At 38.0% G+C, this 20810-nt stretch overlaps 1 protein-coding gene across 2 annotated transcripts in view; it reads left to right on the forward strand.

The window, feature by feature from the left end:
* The window catches only part of DSCAM (DS cell adhesion molecule), an 812726-nt gene that overhangs the window by 515372 nt on the left and 276544 nt on the right, over positions 1-20810 (forward strand). For both annotated transcript variants that reach the window (XM_055279737.2, XM_063640588.1), the window contains one exon: positions 17114-17392. In XM_055279737.2, the coding sequence (XP_055135712.1) occupies positions 17114-17392 (279 nt within the window). The remainder of the gene's footprint in view (positions 1-17113; positions 17393-20810) is intronic.

Below are 20810 nucleotides of genomic sequence, written 5' to 3' on the forward strand. Positions count from 1 at the left end.
TTGAAATTTTGTGTCCTTTGACACACATCTCCCCAGTAACTCCAGCCCTTGGGAACCATCATTCTCCTTTCTACTTCTATAAGATCAACCTTTTTAGATTGCATATATGAGTTAGATGATGTGGTATTTGCCTTTATGTGCCTGGCTTATTTCACTTAATGTTCTCCAGGTTCATCCATATTGTCACAAAGGACTACAGTTCACTCTTTCTTAAGGTTGAATAGTCTTAAGGCTGAAGGTCCTTATTTCATTTTATTTTTTATTTTTATTATTTATTTATTTTGAGACGGAGTCTCACTCCGTTGCTAGGCTGGAGTGCAGTGGCGCGATCTCGGCTCACTGCATCCTCTGCCTCCTGGGTTCAAGTGATTCTCTTGCCTCAGCCTCCCAGGTAGCTGGGACTACAGGCATGCACCACTACGCCCAGCTAATTTTTGTATTTTTAGTGGAGACGAGGTTTCACCATATTGACCAAGATGGTCTCAATCTCTTGACCTCGTGATCTGCCCGCCTTGGCCTCCCAAAGTGCAGGGATTACAGTTGTTTTATTTTAACTTGTCCCTTTTTTTGGCAACCATTGTTTATGTATACCATATGTTTTTTAATCCATTCATCTGCTGGTGACCATTTAGCCACTTGAATCCGTATCTTGGCTATTGTAAACAATACCACAATGAACATGGAAGTGTAGATGTCTCTTCAACATACTGATTTCATATCCTTTTCATGTATACCCAGTAATGGGATTGCTAGAAAATATGGTGGTTCTATTTTTAATGTTTTGAGGAACCTCCATACTATTTTGTATAGTGAGTATAATAACTTGCATTCCTATCAATAGAGTACAAAGCTTCTCTTTTCTCTACATGCTCACCGATGCTTGTTTTTTTCATGTTTTTTATAATAGCCATTCTAACATGTGTGAGATGATACCTCATTTTGGTTTTAGTTTGCATTTCCCTGATAACTAGTGACGTTGAGCATTTTTTATATACCTGTTAGCCATTTGTATGTCTTCTTTTGAGAAATGTTTATTCAGGTTCATTGCCCATTTTTTAATAGCTTCATTGAATTTGCCTATTTTCAAATCAGGTTGTTTTGTTGCTATTGCATTGTTTGAATCCTTTATATATTTTGGATAGTAACCTTTTAGCAGATGTATAATGCAAATATATTCTCTCCTTCTGCGTATAGGTTGTCACTTCATTCACTCTGGTGATTGATTCCTTTGCCATGCAGAAGTTTTTTTAGTTTGATGTAATCCCATTGTTCTATTTTTGCATTTGTTGTCCGTGCTTTTCGGGTAATAACCAAAAGTCATTGCCCAGAGCTATGTTAGGAGATTTTTCCACTATGTTTTCTCCTAGTAGTGCCATAGTTTAGGCCCTTCCATTTAAGTCTTTAATCCAGTTTGAGTTTAATTGTGTATATGGCATTAGAGACACCACAAATTAGAGATAATGATCTAATTCCATTTTTCTGCTTGTGGATATCTAGTTTTCCCAACACCATTTACTGAAAAGACCCCATTGTGTGTTCTTGGCTCCTTTGTTAAAAATCAGTTTGCTGTAAATGTGTGGATTTACCATTCTGGTCCATTGGTCTATGATTTTATGGAAGTACAATGCTGTTTGGTTGTTATAGCTCAGTAGTATATTTTCAAGTCATGCGGTGCAATGCCTCTAGCTTTGTTCTTTTTCCTCAAGATTGCTTTGGCTATTCTGGCTCTTTTTTGGTTCTATGTGAATTTTAGGATTTTTTTTCTATTTCTGTGAAAAATGTCATTGGTATTTTGGTAGAAAGTACATTGACTGTGTAGATCACTTCAGGTAAGATGGGCATTTTAACAATATGAATTCTTTTAATCCATGAACACATTTGTATTTCCATTTATTTCTGTCTTTCTCAACTTCTTTCACCAATGTTTTATACCTTTCACTGTAGAGATCTTTCACCTCCTTGGTTAATTTATTCCTAAGTATTTTAGTTTTTGTAGCTATTGTAAATGAGATTGTTTTCTTTAATTTTTTTCAGATAGTTCGCTATTAGTCTATACAAACACTACTGATTTTTGCCTTGTAGCTTTATCATATGATTATTTCAATAGGTGTAGAAAAATACTTGACAAAATTTAACTCCTTTCATGATAAATATTCTCAACAATTTAGATACAGAAGGAATGTTCCTCAACATAATAGAGGCCATACATGACAAACCTACAGCTAACATTGTACTCAATGGAGAGAAGTTGGAAGCTTTTCCTTTCAGATTCTGAACAACAAAAAAAAAGATGCACACTCTTGCCACTTCCATTCAACATGGCACTGGAAGTCTCGGCCAAAGCAATTAGGCAAGAGAAAGAAGTACAAGGCATTCAGATAATTCAAATTAGAAAGGAAGAAATTAACTTGTTTGCAAATGACATGACCATATGTATAGAAGAGCCTAAGACACCACCAAAAAGGATTAGAAGTAATAAACCAATTCAGTAAAGTTGCAGTATACAAAATCAACATATAAGAATACAATTCTTTTATTTAGTTAAAATTGCAAGATACGTTTTATAATACTTGTTGCACTTGCTACACATGGGAAACTTAGAGGAGAGAATTATGTAGGGATAAGAAAGGAAAAAGAATGCCAAGCAAATTACTAACACTTTTGCTGCCTAATTCATAATTAATCTGCAAATACACAGGGAAAAACTCTTTGGTAGTGCTAAAAATAATGCCGTCATAATGACATTTTAAGTCAGAAATAACAATTCTCAATTATTCAGAACCATGCAGTAGGATCTTTTATATACATTGACTCAAAACACATGTAAATTGTTTAAATATATAAATTCAATAAAATTGTGTGCTTCATACACATATATAACATATTTATATGCATTATATTTTAAATATAAAGATATAGAAATATAAAACACAAATATAAATATACATATATTTATATATGTATATTATATATAAGTACATATATATGTGCTTACAGATATATAAATGCATGACACAATTATAGACTCTTAGAATGTTAGGGCTATAAATCAATTTGAAGTTCATCTAGACCAGGCTCCCATGTGATATTCAACATGCCCCTGGACTGTACCCCACGTTTTTCTAGACTCTTCCTGCACGGTCTGTGCAGTGGTTCACTAAGCGCGCAGCCCTTTCTGTTTCTATATGGCTGTGATTGTCAGTTCTTCCTCTGTCCTACATACATACAAATAGAGATACATACAAATATACCTTCTCTAGCTCTTCTTTCTGGTTCAAATATTCCCTCTAGAGCAACACTAAATAATTCCCGGTTTCTCCACATAAAGCTCCCAAACGTGCAAAAGAATAAGCTTTGTCTTTCTGGCTAACCATCTCTAGCAACCCCATTTGTTTAAATACTTTGTATGCAACAGAGTTCAGCAGCTCCTTTCCTTTGAAGGACACACTGATGTGTCTATTTTATCTCAATGAAACATAGCCCTCTGGCATTTTCTAATGAATAAAAGAGGGGAATAAGAGTGCCACCTCTGTCCTGAAGACAAGACCTCCTAGTTGCAACCCATGTCCCACTGTTGGGCCATGGTTTTGGACTCATGAACAAAAATCCCAATGGTGGATTTTGTTTTTGTTATGTCAACTTTTGGCTGACACCACAACATTATCATCTGTCCATGCAAGATCCTTATTTTGTTTTGTTTTAACTTGTCCCCCCTTTTTTTCAACCATCCACCAATTCTGGTATTGTTTGTCCCTGTCTCATAGGCACAGACTTATGTGTACTTAATATATTTATTTTAAATTCATTTTATAGCATCCTTATTTAGATATGCATGTAAATATATACAATAACGGCACAAAAGTGAATGCTTAGGTTGCCCCCCACCCCCAGCCCTTTGACTCTGTACAAATACTACCATGGGTATCTTATAAATGTGTCCATGTGTAGTATTAATATTACTAGAGGGCCAGCAGTAGAATTGTTAGGTCATAGAATTTAACTTCACTAATAATTGCATAGCTACTCTCCAAAATTCCTATACCAGTTGACTTTACCACCGCTATGCATTAGTGGTCCCGGTTCCCCGCATCCTGGTACCTGTGTTTCTATTTGTGACAAAGCTGATTGATGTAAAGGAGCTCTTTGTTTTAATTTGTTTTCTTTTCGTTACTACTGTGCTTGAATGTCTTTTTATACTCTCAGGAGATGTCTGCGGATTTCATCTATGCATTTGCTTTGTCCATTTGCTGTCACTCGTGCTACTTCTTCCTGCTTTGCTGTAGTTCTTTAGTATAAATATGAATCTCTTATTACTTAGAAATGGTTGTGAATATCTTTTCCAAGGCTGTCTTTTGTCTCTTAACTTTGCCTTTGTCTTCATTTGGACCTTGTTTAAGAAATTTATGAGCTCATGAAGATACGTTCCTATTTTTTCTGTATTTGTTCTATGTCTATATTTTTACTGTTTGCATTTAGGCCTTCAACCCACACTGAGCTTCACAGGTATAGTAAAGGTGGGGTCCAATTTATTTTCTGTCTATATCGAGTCAGTTATCCCGATATTTATTAAATGACCCATGTTTTCTTCTCCTCTCCATCTACGAAGATACCATGATGGTGCTGTCAGAGGCAGTCTTAGTTCTGTGAAATATATTGACTACTTTTTTATACCCTTGTCTCACTGTAACATATTTCAGCACTTTACTTAAAAAAAGCCTCTTCAAGTCAGTTATTATTAATAACCAAGCTTCTGAAGAGCTATGACCTTTTCTAAGCTAAAGTCATGAAAAATACTTCTCAAGCAAATAATCTGCTATTACTAACAATCCTTGTAAAGAAACTAATTGGAAAAATAAGCTAAGTTTTAAAATGAATACCAGTGATTTTATGAATCTTGTTTACTTCTGTTATTAAGCCTGGTTGTCGTCACCTCTGGTTGGGTAACATGGCTTTGCTTCCATCAAAAGTCCATATAAACAAAAATAAAATAATTGTACCTCATCTAGATGATACTTTTCTCTAACTAAATAAGTAAAACATGAGATATGTTTCATTTTCTTGATGCCATGATGATTGAAATGGCTTTTCTTTTCATAGTAAAGATGCAGAAAAGTAACTCAGTTTCATTACAGTCTTCTATAGGAAGGTATTATTGCTGTCAACCAGGGGAAACAACCTGTCATCCTCCTCAGACCATGGTGACTCTAATTGTTTACACATAGAAATTGTCATGAGTTTTTAAGTTCTTGGTCATTTTAATCTTTTAAAGAAACTATTTCAACATAATATGATTATGGCTTTACAATACACTCCATAAAAATAGCTTTAAAGAGACGTTTCATATGATTGAAGACTAAAATGACCCCAAGAAATTATCCAGTTCTTTCCACCACATTCCCCTTCGGGCATCTGGTTGACAATATTGCAGGGAATCCATTTTTCTTGAAAGTGCATTGGAGTAAAACATGCTTCTCAGAGCTTGTTTTACTCTTTCACACCCCCAAATTTCAAGTAGTTTATTTTTTCCCTTTATTGTATCCAACTTGCATCTTTTGTGTTTCTCTTTATTATAATTCTACTTTATGCCTTGGGATGTCTTTTTCTTGTTCCTAAAACATTTCAATTATTTTTTTTCCTCCCATGGACTTGATAATTTTCAACAATTTTTTGGAAAAAAGTTATTTGCCTGTTTGCCTTCCTTTTATTTCCTTTTCTCTCTCTCTCTTTTTCTTTTCTTTTTTTTTTTTTTTTTTTTTTTTTTTTGAGACAGACTTTCACTCTTGTTGCCTAGGCTGGAGTGTAATGGCACAATATCGGCTCACTGTAACCTCTGCTTCCTGGGCTCAAGCAACTCTCCCACCTCAGCCTCCTAAGTAACTGGGATTACAGGGGTGAGCCACCATGCCCAGCTAGTTTTTGTATTTCTAGCAGAGATGGGGTTTCACTATGTTGGCCAGGCTGGCCTCAAACTCCTGACCTCAGGTGATCCGCCCACCTTAGCCTCCTAAAGTGCTGGGATTACAGGCGTGAGCCACTGCGCCCAGCCCCCTTACTCCGTTGTTATATTTATGACTCTTTACCTCTTTTCACAATCTAGCAGTCTAAAATAAGCATCCTGTAGAAGAACTACTTTGTTTAAAATCATTGTAGAAAAGTTAACTACTCTTATCCTTGATATATTCCAATTATTAGAGATGAAAACTGAATTTTTGCTCAGAACACTAGCTAAACTTGGGCCAACCGAATGAGCAAAAACAACAAAACAAACACAGCATTTTTTTTAAGTTAGTGAGCAACGATTTTAAAATTAACCTTTTAAACTTTTTCCCTTGCTTCTTTTTTTATTCTTCTTCTATCTTTTCCTTGTTCTGAGGGAAAATAACAAGATACTGTTCATCATGTATAGAGGGTTATATTTGAAAGAGAACTCAGCACTAATTCTCTTCTAGTCCCAGTCCCAGATGAGTTAAAGTAACGTGAATGGATGGTTGAAGTATATGGAGGCAGTGTCACACACAGACCTGGTTTTGTTAATAATGGTGCATGCATTTTTGCTGCAGATGAAACAAACTGTTGTGGTTGGGTTTTTCAGGAAGCCAACTCTGAGATGGATGCTAGTGTGCAGGGTGTTTATCAAGGAGTGCCTTGTGATCAATACCTGAGGAGGGAAGGACAGGAAGAAGGACTGGGAGAAGAAAGAGTGAGCTGGGATGCAGACCAGTGACAATGAGCTCTGGAGCAATAACAGTCCCTCAGCGTTGTCCTGAGTTTGGGCAGAATTGCTCCTCAATCAATCACTGGATTGAGGACACTCCAAAAAGAGCCTGTCCTTGGGCGAAGTGGGCTCCTGCAGCTGAGACAATCTCGGAGGTGGCCAATAACTTCCAGATGACATCACCCCCTGAATTGGTGGTAACATGTCCTTTCTTGAAAGGAATCTGGTCAGTGCAACTCCTCCCACTTACATAGATGTCAAATGGCTATACATGTGTGTCTTAAACACCTTTTCCTAAATACATTTTTTCATTCAATTGCGCCCACTGGCCGGGCATGGTGGCTCACACCTATAATCCCAGCACTTTGGGAGGCTGAGGTGGGTAAATCAGCTGAGGTCAGGAGTTTGAGACCAGCCTGGCTAACATGGTGAAACCCTGTCTCTACCAAAAATACAAAAATTAGCCAGGTGTAGTGGCGGGTACCTGTAGTACCAGCTACTCGGGAGTCTGAGACAGGAGAATTGCTTGAACCCGGGAGGCGGAGGTTGCCATGAGCCGAGATCACGCCACTGCACTCCAGCCTGGGCAACAGACGGGAAACAAGAATCTGTCTCAAAAAAAAGAAAAAATTGCTCCCGCTTTCTATAATGACACGAGTCCAATATTTCAAATTAGAAATGAGAACTATTACAGTGTACCATAGTGTATTGTGTTGTAGTTCATAGCTCAATTGGACCTTTGTCATCAGAATAAGTTTCAACTCAAAAAATCTCTTTAGTTTTGTGAGTCCAATGATGTTTTTTAAAAATTTATTCAGGTAATACTTGTGCATCTGCTGTTAATGAGATCAAGTAATAATAGGATGGTCACTGCCAGCAAGGTGTTGGGGTCTGTGAGAGAACCCACAGACAAATGATGGCAACACACGGCAGGAAGCAGCAAATGTCCTGGGCGAGGGGCAGCAGAGGGTCCGAAACAGCAGCCATGACACCTTGCGCAGGAGAACAGCAGGGAGACAAGGAAGAGAAATGCGGACATCAACACAATACCATCAGAGAAATATGCAGTATGTGTTTCAGGAGCAGAGAAGTGGACATTTATCTAATTCTGGGCATAGGGTAGGCTGAGAAGTCTTCAGGAGCCAAAAAAGAATGTCCAAGAAAAGCTGAGTTGAATCTCAAAAGGGTCTAGAGCCTGAAACGGTTTCCAAAAGCAGAAACAATTGAGTGTAGTTTTGCCATTATAAGATGATCAGAGTGAGAATGGGGCTTGGACAGGGTGTGGGGACAGAGGTGGGTCAGGTGCAGTTGCTCACATGTAAGAGCCCCTATGGCTGACACAAAGGATACTCCCAGTAAGCCAAGGTCTGCATCTGCACAGAGAGGACCAGGCCTTGGAGAGTTGGCACATCCTACTGAATCCTAAAGGTGGCGGAGCAGAGGGAAATGCTCGCAGCAATGTTTTAGAAACGTTAATCTGGTTGAGGTGGGTAAGATATATCACAGTGCAGAAAGATTAAAAAAAAAAAAAAGAAGAACGACCAGTTAGGACACAATTGAAAGAGTTGTAATTTAAAAGGTGATAGTATTGTGTTTGGAAAAAGAGAAACCACACAGAAGACATGTTGAGAATTGGAGTAGACAATACATAGCAGCACACTCTCAGCAGCTGGACACAAAAAGAAATGCACAACTAGGAACACTTTTATTATTCGAAGCTTCTTGCAACCAAAATATTTTGCTATCACTACTAAGAACAGAGAATTGAAGAAGCTTAGATTAAGGGGAAACTTGCTATGTTTGGTTTGGGATTTGAGATACTTCTGAGACATCAAGATGAAGATATTGACATACTACTGAACAAGCAGGCATGAATCTTGAGAAGGAGTTTTTGTTTGAAAATTTAGATTAGGAGTCAACGGCATTGAGCTGACGGCTGGGGCAAAGGAGGTGCTGAGACCATCAGGGAGAGAGAAGGAAGAACAAGGCCAGGTCAGGACACTGAGGAACAATGGTTCCATTAGCGTATGATTAGTAAGAGACATTCCTTTCCATCTGAATTGTTGAACTATTTATTTATGGTTTTCAATCTCATAATTCAATTTTGTAATGTGTAGTATGATTCTTCAAATGAATGTGATATCCACCCTCATTAACTTTTGCCATGGGATCTGTGAACTCTCATAAACTCTTATAGGGTACTTGTCTATGTTTTAGACATTTAAAGTAAATACACATAAATGAACAGAGATGGTGACTGATAGGGTTTTGCTGTGTCTCCACCCAAATCTCATCTTGAATTTTACTCCCATAATTCCCATGTGTTGTGGGAGGGACATAGTGGGAGATAATTGAATCATGGGGGCAGTTTCCCCCATACTGTTCTTGTGGTAGTGAATAAGTCTTATGAAATCTGATGGTTTTATCAGGGGTTTCCGCTTTTGCGTCTTCCTCATTCTCTTTGCCTGCTGCCATCCATGTAAGGTGGGACTTGCTTCTCCTTGCTTTCTGCCATGATTATGAGGCTCCCCCAGCCACGTGGAACTGTAAGTCCAATTAAACTCTTTCTTTTGTAAATTGCCCAGTCTTGGGTATGTCTTCATCTGCAGCATGAAAACAGACTAACACAGTGACAAAATTTATTATTTTAAAGAATATATTACTGGCCCATTTAATTAACTTAGAAATAATTTCAAATCATATTTACTATAAAAAATATTGTGTGATACAATTCTAATAATTGAACAAAACTAACAATGCATTGGCCATATTAGAGTCTTTATTGTGTAAAATAAAGAATAATTCTATGTAGGAAAAATAATATGCATTATGAAATAATACCAGGAAATAAAATAATTCAATCCACTGTTTAAAATTACAATGTAATATAAGGAAAGATTTTTATCACATCAGTAACTATAGCAGACATAATGTTCTTCTATTTTATTTCATTTAATTTTAAGTTCCAAGGTACATGTGCAGAATGTACAAGTTTGTCACATAGGTAAATGTGTGCCATGGTGGTATGCTGCACCTGCCAACCCATCACCTAGGTATTAAGGTGATTTCATTTCATTCGTCATCTAGGTATTAAGCCCAGCATGCATTAGCTATTTTTCCTGATGCTCTCCCTCCCCTTACCATGCGTTCACATGCTTTCTTCCTCTCCCTGTGTCCATGAGTTCTCATTATTCAACTCCCACTTATAAGTGAGAACATGCAGTGTTTGGTTTCCCGTTCCTGCATGAGTTTGTGGAAGATAATGGCTTCCAGCTCCATCCATGTCCCTGCAAAGGACATGATCTCATTCCTTTCTATGGCTGCAAAGTATTCCATAGGGTATTTGTACCACCTTTAATCTCTTGGTGCCCACCCTGAGTGAGAATTGTGAAATTTGGCCTGCATGATTTAGTTGTTAGTAAGGCTATGGTCAAAAAGTCAAAAGATAGCAAGTGTTGGCAAGGCTGTGTAGAGAAAATGGAACCCCGTACACTGTTGGTGGGGATGTAAATTGGTATAGACATGATGGGAAACAATAGGAAGTTTCCTAAAAAATTATATAATCCAGTAATTCCACTACTGGGTGTATATCCAAAGGAAATGAAATCACTCTGTGACGGGGGTACCTGTGATCCCACGTTCATGGCAGCACTATCCACGACAGCCAAGACATGGAAACAACCTAAGTGTCCATTGGTAGATGAATGGATAAAGAAAATGCCACACACACACACACACACACACACACACACAAACATTATTTTGCCTTTCTTGTTTGTTTTCTCCAAGTCACAGCAGGTTCAGTTCCTTGACACTTTCTGAAACTAAAAAAGACATGGATGATTGGGTCCAGCTATTTTTTTCTGTCCATGGGGAGCATGTTTTCTTAGAATGGAGAATGTGGCCAGAGCAACCCTTGGTCTACTGTTTTTACTTACAACTCCCCCGCAAAGGAGGTGTACTTCTCATTCGAGTACACCTTAAATAATTCAAAAGGTGTAAATTTATCAAAATATACCCAAAACTCCTACTTCATTCATCCACAGAAATTCAAATGTGGTATTTCAAATCTATGTCTAGAGAAAAATAGATACTTGAAACATTTTTTAAAGTTTTGTGTGTTTTGGGCTATTACAAATATGCCCAAGACACAGTTCTTTAAGGAAACCTCAAAGATAGATCCTAAAAGTCATCTCCACCACACTGCAAGGACAACGCCTTGTCATTCCCTGTCCTTCCCACCCAGAAGGCAGGGCCAAAGAATTCCCCACTGGCTCACTCTTGCCTTTTTCGCCTAGGTCAATGTCAGTTAATATCAGCTCATATTGAACCCCCTGGGGAGCTTGGAGTGAGAGGCTAAGAAGGGAAACTAATGGAATCTAAGTTGATGTGACCCATGCAGCCTCTGGTTTCTTTTAGCACCCACTGGCTCCAACAATATCCTTATTACTCCCTCATCATATGTCTCTGCATCTTGGCCTCCTGCCCTTCCTGCTAAACCAGGTGCAGGTCACAGGACCAGCAGCCTAAGTCACGGTAAGCTATGTGCATCTCTGGCTGCTGCTGGTTGGAAGTCACTGATCTCAGGGAAACAAACTCACGTAGCAATCCAGAGTTGGCGCAAGGACTGTACCTAAATAAACAAGGCCAGATATTGAGTCAAGCTCCCCAACTGGCCCTGCCAGCAAAGGGGAGAGTTGGCACAGTAGTTAGAAGTCCTCAGCCCCTAGGCTAATAAGAATATGAAGAGGAGCTTCAGTCTTGTCCCTGCCATGTTGTCATTATTAAGTCCTGGAAGTGTCTGTCTGATCCTCTTTTCTAAGTCATTCTTAATGACTTCAGGATTGTCTAAAGTTCAGAGTGTAAACATACGTTCATCATCACCTCTGAAAGTTTTTTTCTAAAAAACATTATTCAATCAAAATGAACAAGACGTCTGGACTCAGTGGCTCATGCCTATAATCCCAGCACTTTGGGAGGCCAAGGCAGGTGGATCACATGAGGTCAGGAGTTCGAGACCAGCCTGGCCAACATGGTGAAACCCTGTCTCTACTAAAAATACAAAAAAAAATTAGCCAAGCATGGTGGCATGTGCCTGTAATCCCAGCTACTTGGGAGGCTGAGGCAGGAGAATCACTTGAGCCCAGGAGGTGGAGGTTGCAGTGAGGCGAGATCATGCCACTGAACTCCAGCCTAGGCAACAAGAGTGAAAACTCCGTTTAAAAAAAAAAAAAGAAAAACAAAGAACAAGGCACTATTTATCCCACTAGTTGTGGGAAATAAAAAAGATAAACTTGATAGATCTCCTGCCCTCCTGGGTCACTCTACTTAAGAAAATGGGCGTGTCCATAAATCACTATACTCACTTTGAGTCATCAAGATGATAAATTCCAGAAAAGAGTTTTGAACAAGAGTGAGTATAGGAACCGTTTACTTGTGTTGTATGTACATTGTGGAGAACTATATCAGACTGGGTCGGTAATCTAAAATTTAGCTAAATGATGTTGTTAAGTAGCAGAATTGACCAAATAACCAGACTTATGGGTGAGGAGATCATGAAGGTATACCCTGGACTAGAAACTCCCACCTGCTCACAGCCTCATCATTTTGGAGTCACAGCTTGCACTGAACTGGACAGTAAATAGCCCTATGGCTGTGCAGAAGAGCTACTTGCTATTTCAATGCAAGCTGATAATGAACTGTGTTTCATTATCACCTTGTTACACATGAAGAGATAGAATCGCAGAGCTAAATAAACTGGATCAAGATAACACTGCTAATCACCCAGAATTGATGAGCACCCCACCCATGATTTTATCAATGTCTTATACTCCTCTAGGAGAAATCAAAACATTTCCCTCTATGAAGAATAATATACAATTAATTTTTGAGAGACAAGACACAGAAATATATTAGTCTGATCTAATATTCTTGTTAAGGGTTTAGATAGAATAAGAGTCAAAATTGACATTTGGCAGTATTCAATGGCTCTGAGCTGCCTAGAAAAGGACCCCGCCATTCTGTAGAGTCACAAGCCTGGTAATAAATGACCTTTATCAGATATTTACATACTTCTTGTAGAAAGGGTATGTCAAAAGCAGTGCATGTCATATTCAGGATTTCTGCTCCTATGATATACAAGCTTTTACTGTCAACAAGATTCAGATAATTTACCTTATTTAGGCAATATCATGAATCCGGTAATCAGTGTGTCTCAAATAGGAGGTTCAGCTTTCCCAAAATCATGAGAAGAGTTTTCTAATCACTGGACTTACTTTGTGCCATCGATTTTATGTCTTATAAATGTAAAATATAAGACTTAAGATGCTTTAAAAATTTTATGCATTTGTATGCAGCAGACTTGCAACTCACAGCTGATGCAAGCAAGGCAACTTAAGCAGTGAAGAAAGAATTGACATGATTGACAAATAGGTCTTGTGATTTAATTTACATTAACAATGATGTAATGTGCATACTGACCTAATATGTCCTTACATAATGTGGCAAGCAAAACAACACATAGCAAACCTAATTTTGACATTCTTCTGGGAAAACGCTTTTCCCTCTAACTAAACTTTTCTTTGATATTTATTTTAACCATTTTGGAAAGGCTTTTTTTTTTTCGTAGATGTGTTTTAAAATATTTTAAATGTATCTTCTTTATTTAATATGTTAACCATGACTTATAATTCAGAATGCTAATTAAGTATTACGATTTTGTATTAATCACAAAAATGCTGACTACTAAGGGCAGTGTGCTCCCAAACAAAATGTCATCCAACTACTGTGTGTGTTGCGTTTTTGTGTCTGTTCTTTATAATTTACTTTTAGTTTCTCACCCTCCTCCTTTTGCTTGCCAATTGTGGCTTCTTACTAAGCCCTCTTCAGTATGCCTGAACTCCCAGAATCTGATTTAGGCCAAGATATCAGATAACTGAGAGTGTTGTAATGATTTAAAATAAGTTGTTTAAAGCAAAGGATTATCTTTGGAGTGATGTGTATGAGATTTAGTGCATTAGCTTTCTGACACTGGTTTTTCAGTGCTTTTGAAGTGTACTTCCTGATTTTCAGCCCTGTTGCTTTGAACTAAAGTAATGATAAAAATATTCCTTAAATACCATACATTGATGAATTGCAAATATTTTGGAATTATAGAAAACATAGGGTTTTGGTTTTTGTTTTGGTTTTAATGCTGATTCTTCTATAGATTCTTCTCTTACTTCTGTTCTTGAAAATTTGTATGCACATGTATTGCCTGTATTCTGTAACTCTCTTATGCTCTAAAGGGACATTCTAATACTTTACAATTATTTACAACCTACACTCTATGTTTTCCTTTTTTTTTTTTTTTTTTTTTGAGGCTGAGTTTCACCCTATCTCCCATGCTGGAGTGCAGTGACATGACCTTGGCTCACTGCAACCTCTGCCTCCCGGGTTCAAGCAATTCTCCTGCCTCAGCCTCCCTAGTAGCTGAGACTACAGGTGCGCGCCACCATGCCTGGCTAATGTTTTTTTTTATTTTTAGTAGAGACAAGGTTTTGCCATGTTGGCCAGGCTGCTCATGAACTCCTGACCTCAGGTGATTTGCCCGCCTGGGCCTCCCAAAGTGCTGGGATTACAGGCGTGAGCCACCACGCCCGGCCTTCTTATTAAATAGCTGGATTAAAAAATATGCTATGTCTTACCTTTCTTTCTTGATTTAGAGAAAGTAAATCCTTACATATTCCTTCTCCCTGTTGTAACTGATAGAGAAAATTAGCCCAATAACCTTTCAACTTAGCTGTTTTTTCCTCATCTTAAAGGGTTGTGAAATAGAACAAATGCTAAGAAACTGATTGAGATACATGACTAAGTTTGAGAATTACTGTGTTAACTCATTCAGAGCTCAAGGCAGCACTCTATAAATAAGGAAACTGAGACCCTGAGAGGGGTTAAGTAACTGTAGTAAGTAGCATAGCTGAACTTAAACCAAAGTAGTCTGTCTCCAAAGTTCTTATCTTAGAAAAATTGTCTGTAATTCAGACAGTAAGCAGCAAGCCAAGGTTTATCTGAGTTTGCTGACAACCAGGTTTTTGTGTCCAAGAAATCAAAGGAGAGGAAATGTAATTATTTTCTTTAATAAAGTGTAGCAATTTAGTAATAATAATATTTACATATAGAGTGAGCATTTATGCCACTTGGGGGCAAGATTTAAAGAAATACAAGCACCTTTGGTACAACATGACATTTTCTTCAGCACATTCCAACTGAGAACATTCATACCTTAGCCTGACCTGATTCTCTCTACCAGCACTGGATAGAACCTCATCCTGAGACCTTTTTCTCTTAGCATCAGATCGGCCCTTTTCAATCCCAAAGATCTAACTTTACATTGAGAATCCACAGCAGGATTGACATTGAGTATGCTTGTCCGTACCTTTGGCCATTTAAAAAAATTAATTTCCCTGGTAAGACCTAACTTGAGCCACCTAGTTCTTCTACCTCTGGCTGTATTTGCAATTTTGAGTTCTAGCTCCCAACTGCTTTTGAAAGCAGACAGCAGTCATAGTGACAATACGAAATAAGAGAAGTGCCATGGCTGCACTTCCTTGCTGTCTGCTGCCTATGGCTATATATGGAAGCTCCACTGGCAGAGGCTGGTGGGTTATGCTCATTGCTGTGTGCCCAGCACATCCACTGCTGCCACACACATCCCAGGTGCTCAATAAACATGACTTGATTGAATGAACAAATAAATGAATGAATGGTTTTCTATTCAAATTTCTCAGCTGGATCCCTTACCTCTTCCTTAAGCTGTTAGTTGAAATGGACTTACAATTGTTGAATAAACTGTAGACACCTTTAATAACTTCATTAGGAAAAACTCGTAGTATAATAATTAGTTTCTATTAGATTATCACATGATTAATCATCTTAGTTTGTACTCTTAGTCATTTCCAAGCCCCTGCATACAAATAAACCTTTTTCTTTCCAAGAATGTACGCAAAAGCACAAAAAAGGCTTCCCTAACAGGCTCTGATATTAGCTATATTGACATGATTTAAGCCCTCCTAGAATAGTTAACTGGTTCTGAGACCAAAAGGGCAAGGTAACATCTTTGAGTATCACTTTTCCCATCTGCAAAGTAAAGCAATAAATAACTAATCCGTAAGGTTGATGAATGAGCATATTACTTTGCTCATGATCTGTAACTAACAAGTAACAGGTAGAGTTCAAATGTGGTTCATCTGACTCCATTTTAACGATTTCAGAATGCTAATACCCTATGACATCATCTAGGAGGGCACTGAGGAAGAGAGTTCCTAAGGAAAGATGGACAAAACAGGCATCACTCAGCAAAACTGAATCAGGAAAGAGCTTTCCAGGCTGAGTTTGCTTGCAGTGTCCATGGTAGGCCAGGCTGAAGGCTATAACCCGACCTCCTTAGCAACATATCAACAACTCAAATAACCTGCCACGGACCAGTTCATAATTAAAAGTTACACACATAAATGTGGAAAACTAAGAGATGCAAAGTAAAGATGTAGTTATTCTAATATGAAATAAGAATTTATAATTAATGGTTGTTATTAGTTGGACATAAAAGAGAACTTTAACAATAAAATTGGAATCTTTATTTTACTTTTTTTTTTTTTTTAGTTTTTTAGAGACAGGCTGGAGTCACCCAGGCTGGAGGGCACTGGTGCCCTCATAGCTTACTGCAGCCTTGAACTCCTGGGCTCGAGGGATCCTCCCGCCTTGGCCTCCTCAGTAGCTGGGACCAGAGGTGCACACCATCGCACCTGGCTAATTTTTTTAAAAAATGTAGATATGGAGGTCCTGTTATGTTGCTCAGGCCAGTCTTGAACTTGTGGCCTCAAGTGTTCCTCCTGCCTTGGCCTCCCAAAGTGCTGGGATTACAGGTGTGAGCCACCACATCCAGCCAAAATTGGAATCTCTGCTTCTTCAGTGGGTTTAGAATATGCCTATTTACAAGGCAGGAAACAATTAGAAGGGGAACAGTAATTGTAGTGTCACAGTCGCAAAGCAGGAAAGAAACCTCCTCTTGTATACATCATTTTAAAAGGCTTTGAAGGAAAACCAAACCTAAATCCCTCTTTCACACTATTTACACTACAGATATAGTCTGAAATGTTTTCATTCAAAAATAATTTTTAAATTAAAAAAAGTTTGTTGAACAAAAGTAACTTGCTGAAGTACAAATTGAACCATGCTTTTTATTTAAATGATGAGAAAATTCAAATAATAGAAGCAGAATTTCAAATTTGCTACAGTTCCTGTATTTCTATGCTCCATCTATGATCGTCTGTACTACTCTTCCGGTGCCGTATACAGGGCTAAAGGAAAAGCAAATGTAGAATAAGCACAGTTTGTTATTATGTTTCTTTTTTCTTGCAGTTCCACCTTTCATACAACCCTTTGAGTTTCCAAGATTCTCCATTGGGCAGCGGGTCTTCATCCCCTGTGTTGTGGTCTCAGGGGACTTACCCATCATGATCACCTGGCAGAAGGACGGCCGGCCGATCCCTGGGAGCCTTGGGGTGACCATTGACAATATTGACTTCACGAGCTCCTTGAGGATTTCCAATCTCTCCCTGATGCACAATGGGAATTACACCTGCATAGCCCGGAATGAGGCCGCTGCTGTGGAGCACCAAAGCCAGTTGATTGTGAGAGGTGAGCAAAGGATCATGAGCCATGTGGCATCTATAGAGTTGATTTAACAATGGTTTAAGATGATGGGGCTTGAAATACTGTGAAAATACCTAGAACTTAGAAATTCAGTCTTATCTCACTAAAAAAAAAAAAAAATACAACTCTAAACCCAACCATGAATTCCCCTAAACTCCAAGGTAAGGTTTTATTTACCTAAAATAGGTTTTAAATAATTAGTAGCTAAGAAGGTGGGAGGCACAGGATTTAATTCATGAAATAAGTCTTCCGTATGCTAAGCCAGTGAGTTTTGAGGACTAACGTCCATGAGCTTTTGCTTTATTGTATTCATATAATATTTTTAGTATTTCTTATTTCAATAAATGGTTTTTTAAAAAATATGTCTCAAAGCTATATATCAAAGTTTTTCTAAAGAGCCATGAAATAGCTTTTCATCATGTTTGTTTTAGTTTTAGAAATGTGGTTTTCTTTGCCCATCTATTCTATTTAGCATTAAATCTATCATTATTTTGGGACGCCATTGCAACATTTTAAAATTAAGCAGAGTATGGTAGTACTTATTCAAAAAAATTAAAATAGGGTAGGCTAATGTGCAGAAAACATTGTAGTAATCTCATTACATCAAAACTGTAAGCATCAGTCTTATTTTGAACTTCTATTCAAGTCACCAAATTCCCATTAAGGCTCACACTCTTCATCTATAAAATAAGCTGCTAGTGTTCTCTAATGTATATCAAACACAGACATTCTGTGATGTTTATGATTCTCCAAGAGTACTTTACATTAATCTACCATTACAATATTCATCCACATTGCAAAAGTAACTGTCTGAAATTAAAGATTTATATTAATGATGATTATTTGCATTTTAAAATTCCCCAGATTGTGGTCCCAGAGTAGTTGTTAGGAGGGGGAGGATTTCTGTAATTTCCCAGAGAGTGGAGATAGCTCTTTCTTGAGGAGGAGATTCTCATGTCCTTCTTCATTCCTTACTCCTTGTCCCCTTGATACCTCTTCTTCCTTGCCAAATGGGAAGAAATGCACTGTTTATCTACCTGCCAGCAAAAGGAAGTGACACAGACTTAGAAGTCATAGGAAGAAACTAACTTTGTATTTCCAAAAAAAAAAATTTCCCAGATGAATAATTTAGAAAATATATATTCAATTAGACACAAACTTAACATCCTCATGACATTTTTCTCATTTCCACCTTGCACTTTGGAGTGGAAGAATTGGGATACTTGATTTTTTCCCAAATTTTGAAAGATAAGTAAAAAAGGGAGCCAACCTAGTATCTGTTTCCCAAGCGTTTTCTTATAAGCAGAGTTGACTCTTGGGTTTGTGAAGGGCAAAACAGTACATCAGCCTGCTTTCTATATAATCTGCTCTGAAGGATCCAGGTCAGGAATCTGAAATGTCAGATAAAAATGTACGGGGATGCTTTTCGTACAACTTGCCCTTGCAGAAAAGGCAACTGGACGTTTTTAACCAAGGCAAAGGTCAGATGAGCTGAAACTGAACCTAGCTATTTGGGATAATGTAGCTGATCATGATATGACTAATGTCTCCATGTGATTGTTCTTCAAATATGTTAAATAAGCTTTAGTTAAATTAATATTAAATCACCAGTGAGATAATGCAGCCTAAAGGAAGAAAATGTGCTTCACAAACAGGTCAGTGTGACTGGAGAAACAGGTAGGGACAAGTTGGTGTGGGACTGTGGTTCTCAATCCAGACGGTTCTGTAGAATCTCCTGGGAGGCTTAAGAAAACACTGATGTGCATTTTTTGGTCCCAACCTACACCAATTAAATCATAATCTTTAGGGGTAAATCCGTCTTACAGATCTCTGGGGAATTGTTCTTTTTTCCCAAAAATCACTAGTTAGTGGTTCTCAAACTTTGTTGTACATTCAGATTGCACAGGGAGGTCTAAAAAGGTCCTGATGACCAGGATGAAGCTCCCACCAATTAAATAGCCATCTTTAGAGGTGGGACCCAGGCATCAATAATTTGTAAAAATCCACAAGTTTATTCTACTATGTAGCCAAGTCTCTGTCCCAGCCCCCTGAGTAATTAGAACATGCAGCCATTTTAGAAGTGTGGATTTTTTTTCTAGATGATAGAGTTGGCACTGTTGACTTTAACCACCACAGCACTATGGCCTGATTTATCTTTTTAGTTATCATACTAGTAGCTGTCTGAAGAATGGACTGGGCTAGAAAGCAAGAAGAGTAGTTAACAGGCTATTTCAGACATTCAAGCAAGATAAAAATGCCTTGGATGAAGGTGTTAATGTTAAGGTCATGAGAAGCTGTGGAATTCACAATCTATTTTGGCGGTAAAGCAAATAAAACATGCTTATGGAGTGAATGTTGCAAATGAGATAAAGAAGAACCTTTAGTGGAATCATGCTTTGCCTAATAACAAGGTGAATGAAAGTGTCTCTAGCAGAAGCAGAGAAGAAATGAGGAAGAACAGTATTGACAAGGGGAATAATGGTCAATGATATGGGAGAAGCACCTGTCCCAGCAGTCACTAGGGCACTCCAAAATTTAAGGCCCCGGAATAAGAGGAGGAGGAATCAGCAGAAGAGATGAAGAGGGAAAAGGAGCAGCCTGTAAAGGAGAAAATCCAGTAGACTGTAGCACTCTACAAGCAAAATCGGAAATAAATCGAGAAAGAGAATATTAAACAGTAGTGAATCCTGCTGAAAGTAGACAAAGAGGAAAACCAAGAGTTGGTCACTGGTTTAGGAAGATGGATATCATTTATATCCTTGATGGATATTGTTTATGACCTTGATGGATATTGTTTATGACCTGGTGTCATTGCAGCGAGGGCCTGATTAGAGGTGCTTCAGAAAAGAAAGAAGGTCAATGTGCAGGAACTCAGAAAACACAACTATTTTTATATTTTTAGGAATTTTGCTATCACAGGAGGCAGTAAAATGGGGACAAAGTTGGAAATGGACATGGGGCAAGGGCAGGAGTTATTTTTAAGACTGGATACTTTACAGCCTGCTTATATGCTTATGAGACTAAGCCAGTAGAGAGGAAAAAAAATATGTGGCAAGATAAAGAGGAGATTATTACAGGATCAAAGTCCTTGAGTTAGTGAATGCAACTAGAATTCTTTGTACCGGTGCAGTAGTACGTTCAAAGTAGTATAATAACAACCACGGTGTGAAGCTCCAGTAGGTAGCACCAACAGAAATGATTGAAAATTATAGGGAGGGGGGATGTTTTGGGTCAAAGAAGTAGAAAAACAAAAATTATCTAATAGGACCATCACAGAGTAACAGGTAACACATTTATCCTCCTACTACAAACCAACTATAAAATTGGACTAATATATATATAAGAACTGCTTTCAGGAACAAAACAAAGTGCATGAAGTGAGTTCCAAATTCACCCCAGATAG

This window comes from Symphalangus syndactylus, chromosome 5, assembly GCF_028878055.3.
Source record: "Symphalangus syndactylus isolate Jambi chromosome 5, NHGRI_mSymSyn1-v2.1_pri, whole genome shotgun sequence".
NCBI classification, from domain to species: domain Eukaryota; kingdom Metazoa; phylum Chordata; class Mammalia; order Primates; family Hylobatidae; genus Symphalangus; species Symphalangus syndactylus.